Consider the following 5,220-nt stretch of genomic DNA (forward strand, 5'->3'; position numbering starts at 1 on the left):
ACAATTGCTTCGTTCAATTCTTGTTTCCAGTTAGGATCACTGCACATGGTATAAGCACTGTGTAAGGAAGCACTTAATGATCACCCAAGGCTATTAAAAGGTTAAATTACTATTTCCATAAACCAGAAATATTTCTGGTGTTCTGTAGATAGCCTTCTCAAAGCAGCAGCACATTCAGAAAGACACCACCACAAGCACGGCTGCACACATAACCGAGTTTCAGAATTCAGACTCACCTTCAATCCCATGCTCTTCAGATCCTGGACAGCAAGGGGAGGGAAATAATCTAGCCAGTGCTCAGCTTCAGAAAAACTGACTACTTCTGCATCAGAGAGGCCCAAAGACTTCATGATTCCCCACTGGTATTTGGAAGAGCCAGTCTTGGCAGCAGCCTTACTCTGGAAGGACAACTGTGATCAGGAAAACACGCACACTCTTGTGATAGCTTCACAGGCATTTCTCTGCATGGTTTCCATTCTCAGATCAACAAGTGAATGCAAATATTCTAGTGGCCTTTCTCTAGCTGTGAAGACTAAAGATTGGAATTTCTGATCTACACCATTTCCTTATTACTTTTTTGCAGTAATTACCCTCCAAATATTTTATGTCTGTAGCAAACAGTAACTTGCTACCTGCAAGAGCAGCGAGATCACGCTTTTTGCCGACGCAGAGCAAACAGAACCCCAACCCAGTGCTTCCAGCATGACAATGTCATGAGCACACATGCACAATGTACATAAAAACACCACTGAATTTTGACTGGACTTGATTATTTTGTTTGCTTTGTGATATTCTCAAAATCCATCTGATAAGCCAAAACAGTTTGGATGATTTCACTTCTTAGCATATCCAGCCAGGAGAGGCTAGACACTGATTTCACAAGAGAATAATCAGAACAGAGGCGTGTATGTACATACAGACATATGTAAACATCATTCCCTACCTCTAAGAAAGCAGGACTACTTCCTACACTGTGTTTGTGAATGCTTTGTGCAAAAAAAAAAAAAAGAGAGAGAAAGAAAAACAAGAAGAAAAAAAGAAAAAAAGAGTGAGCATTACTTTGGGTGGTCTCTTTTTCTTCAGGAAACTCTTAACCAGTGCACCAGCTCACCACTTAGATGCCACACATTAAGAATCGTGCAGCTGTTGTCTTTTTCAAGTCTACATTGTGAAAAAACAAGCAAAATGTGTATCCCAAGGTTCTCCAAGTGCAAAGGAAGAACCATCCCTAAAGCATACCTCGAAGCTTTGGAAGCACAGCTAGCAACTCAGGAAGCTTTTGTTTGAAGTTTACCTTTTTGCCTTTTGCTTTGTCTTTGATGACAATTTCTTCTTCTTTTTTAGAATTTTCTTCCTCCTCTTCCTCTTCATCAGGAAATTCAGGTGGGCAGCCATATAACTCCATTTCTCTCTTCAGCTTATCTGCACAAGCCTAAAGAGAGCATTGGCAGTCAGCGAGCACTTCTCTGTGGCAGCCATTTCTGTCGTGACTCAGGAGTGCTTGTTACTGACAGCACTTTGCATTTCACCACACTTCACAAACTTCCCTGGACACTGCATTAGGCCCTAGGAGATCTTGCACCCTCAAGAGCCCTTCCATGGCAGGAATAAGGTCACAGAGAGGATTTCTTTGCAAAAAAAATACAGCAAGAAGATTTGGGTTTAAAGCTTTTTGTTTCCTGGAAAGTGATAATGGATAGTTCAAGCACCATGCATCTTTACCACAAATTCAGGTTCTAATTCACACCAGCTTGATGAAATTCTGGTAAATTAAGGTGGTGTTTGGAATGGACAACAAGCAATGGTCCCAAGAGTATCGGGCATAAAAATCACTACAAAAAGCCCTCAACACCTCCCAACCTCTTACCTTTATAGGCATCCCAGTGCAGTGCAGCCCAAATGGAAACAAGCAGCTCTTCCCCTTTAGCCTCTGGTATCCAACTGCAAACTGTGTAAGGGGCAAAATGGAAGAGATGAAACCAAAATGGTAGAAGGCTCAGTTAGTTCCCTCCTCATAAAGCAAGCACTGGTCCTTCTTTAACCTGAAACTACTGAGAGAGCTACCAGCATCCACAAAGGTAATGAGCAGAAAAAGTGGTGAAACTACATTCTCTAATCAGTTCTGTCACTACCTGGCTGTGGAAGCAAAGTTCTCCTCCTTTACAGGGGGCTGTTTTGGGCCGAGGAAGAATGGGGCCACAGGAGGGATTAGTTCTGTGGGACCCTGTCCACTAGAGCACAGCAGAGCACAGCATCCATCTCCAAAACAAACATTAAGATCTCCTGTGAAGTCTGTGCTATTTCACAGCACCTCCTAAGAATGCTGAAAAACCTAAAAGATTGAATAGTGGAAACAGCTGTGCCCAGACCCCTAGGAAAAGCAACCAGTGGTATTTCTCATCAACCACAAATATTGTCACTGAAAAGAGAGGATAAAAGAGACCTACAAGGTCATTAACAAGGTGTTGTGTTAGCTGCTCAATCTGCATTGGCTCTAGAGTAGACATTTAAAGAAATAGGACAGGAAAAACTTTACCTCGCATTTTGACAAGGAAAATGTGTGTCCCAGGTGAAGGCGGCCGTTCATGTAGGGGTAAGGAAAGGTGACAAAGTACTTCCCTGTGCTGAGGAGAAGGTCAAAGAATTAAAGCAGGTAATCAACTTTAAAAGCGGCCACCAGAAGGTGCACAAGTGCAGGTTAACAGGTTCAGCTATCATCAGCCCACAGTGACATTAAAGCAGTATTCTTCCCTGCCAGAAACAGGTGTCTCTAATTTTAAGGAGCTGATATAGTAACAGGTTTTAGCAGCTTAGAAAAATATACAAAAGAAACCCCCCCACACATAGGCCTGAGATCACAAAGAACCCCTAAACCAGATACAACAACTTCCCAAAGGTAAAAAAACTCTAATCCTGTCTCTGAAAATTAATTACTGCAAAGGCTTGAAGTTATTTATTTGATCTTCTACTGTCTGAGTTCTAGTTTTTCAGTGTAAATAGCTCCTCAGTTCACAGGGCTGTCTCACTGCAGGCTGTTTGAGTATGTTACATTCTCCTGAACAATTCAAGTAGTCAAAGATAAAACCTGTGAGAAAACAACAGCAGCTACCTATTTTGGTTCTGCCTATCCGCAGCGTTGACCTCAAAGACTCTCTCATTGTCCCACTGCTGCTGGATCTCTCTCTCTATTTTCTTCAAGAAATCGACTTTTGCTGTTCCTTTACGTTCCTGTTAAACACAAAGGGAAAGTTTGGCTGAAGGGGGTAACAAACACAGGATGTGTTACAGACTGTTCCTGAACCTCTGTCACTAGAGGCGAGCACTCCTCTACGCTCTGTAACACTGCAGCACCATCTCACAGCCAAGCATCACTGATGTGAAATCCTTGGGATCCAGCCGGTGATGCAAGATCTAAAATCTCTAAGGAAGGGGTTAATAACCTTTCCTCAAGGGGAAGGGCTCTGCAGAAGCCAGTATAACACACAAAGAAACTGATCATCCTCCCAGGGACTAATTCGAGGTTTCTGAACTCAGTTAAAAAAAACATACCACTGGAATTCTGATTTTATTCCAGACCCATGCAATGTGTCTTCATCTTGCTGATATTAGCTAGGAATAGAACTCCCTATGCCAGAAGGCCCTGGCATTCAAGACTATTCTAATGGTAGTTCTCAGAAGGAGCTTTTGGGGTGAAGCAGTTTAAATTCTTTTCAGTTCCATCAGTGTTTAAACACCGCCATTAAGCGTTCAGTAGTCGTTCTCCTTCTTCTTTTAGCTTGCCTCATCCCTGGAACCACTCTGGGTCAGGTTGTTTGGTGCCCTGACACCCTACTCTAGTTGCAGGTGTCCCTGCTGTCTGCAGGGAGTTGGACCAGAGGGTGGTTCTATGGTTCTAATCATTAAAGGACACACAGCAGGTGCAGATAGCACAACCATAAACCTGACACACATGGTCCAAGATGAAGTCCCGCAAGGTGAAAGCATTACGAAGTGCATTGTGCCTGCCTTTACTCACGGGAGCAAAAAGAAACCTGATCGTAAGAAAAGCGCCACACAAAGGAAAGGCAAAGAAACGACAAAAGCTAAATGGCAGGTTCTAACTCACACCAGGAAGTTTCAGCGCTGGCCCCTCATTTCCCACGCCACTGAATCACTCCTCTCTGCGCGGCTCTGCCAGCGGCCAGTCCGCACACCCCCTACAATCACTCCTCTCTGCGCGGCTCTGCCAGCGGCCAGTCCGCACACCCCCTACAATCACTCCTCTCTGCGCGGCTCTGCCAGCTGCCAGTCCGCACATCCCCTACAATCACTCCTCTCTGCGCGGCTCTGCCAGCGGCCAGTCCGCACACCTCCTACAATCACTCCTCTCTGCGCGGCTCTGCCAGCTGCCAGTCCGCACATCCCCTACAATCACTCCTCTCTGCGCGGCTCTGCCAGCGGCCAGTCCGCACACTCCCTACAATCACTCCTCTCTGCGCGGCTCTGCCAGCGGCCAGTCCGCACACCTCCTACAATCACTCCTCTCTGCGCGGCTCTGCCAGCGGCCAGTCCGCACATCCCCTACAATCACTCCTCTCTGCGCGGCTCTGCCAGCTGCCAGTCCGCACACCCCCTACACCGCCACCAACCCCGCTGCGGAGCCGCTCGGGCTCTCACAACCGCGCCGGTCCCGGGAGCCTCCCGAAACACACCGCCCAGCACCGGTGGACGGGCTCCGAAACACCGCGGGGCGGCTACACCCCGCCCGGCGTCCCCGCCACCCTGCGCGGCCCTGGGCACTATCCGTACACCCCAGCGCCGAGAAGCGGGACCGGCACGCTGGCGCCGAGGGAAGCGCAGGGAGCTCAACCCCGAGAAGAGGACCCAGCAGACACCCTACAGAGGCCCCAGAGCAGGGCCCCACGGGCCGGAGCCGGCGCTCTCGCAGCGCACAGCTGCCGGGAGCCGCCACGCCGCAGCCCGCCCGCACCCACTCACCGCCATGGCTGCCGGGCCGCCACGCCTGCCGGGACACCGAGCGCCCGCCCCGCCCACGCCGCTCGGCCCGAGCCACGCCCCCAGCGGGGCCGAGCCGTAACGGGCGGCCCCACCGAGCGGGCTGCGCCCTGCCAAACCGAGGTGGCACCCCAGCAGGGGCGGGCGCTGCCGGCGCGGGTCCTTTTGTGTCGTGAAGGCTGCTAGTTGCTGCTGTCGCCCGCTGCAGCAGGGATGGAGACGGTG

At 48.9% G+C, this 5,220-nt stretch overlaps 1 protein-coding gene across 1 annotated transcript in view; it reads right to left on the reverse strand.

The window, feature by feature from the left end:
- The window catches only part of LARS1 (leucyl-tRNA synthetase 1), a 28,155-nt gene extending 23,091 nt beyond the window's left edge, over positions 1 to 5,064 (reverse strand). The window contains exons 1-6 of the mRNA XM_064161691.1: positions 4,978 to 5,064; positions 3,110 to 3,228; positions 2,537 to 2,624; positions 1,868 to 1,948; positions 1,295 to 1,432; positions 237 to 398 (exon numbers count right to left, since the gene is read on the reverse strand). Coding sequence (XP_064017761.1) covers positions 237 to 398; positions 1,295 to 1,432; positions 1,868 to 1,948; positions 2,537 to 2,624; positions 3,110 to 3,228; positions 4,978 to 4,983 — 594 coding nt within the window. The 5' untranslated portion in view covers positions 4,984 to 5,064. The remainder of the gene's footprint in view (positions 1 to 236; positions 399 to 1,294; positions 1,433 to 1,867; positions 1,949 to 2,536; positions 2,625 to 3,109; positions 3,229 to 4,977) is intronic.
- Between the last annotated feature and the right edge of the window lie 156 nt (positions 5,065 to 5,220).

Source organism: Pogoniulus pusillus, chromosome 22 (assembly GCF_015220805.1).
Source record: "Pogoniulus pusillus isolate bPogPus1 chromosome 22, bPogPus1.pri, whole genome shotgun sequence".
In the NCBI taxonomy this organism is placed as follows: Eukaryota; Metazoa; Chordata; class Aves; order Piciformes; family Lybiidae; genus Pogoniulus; species Pogoniulus pusillus.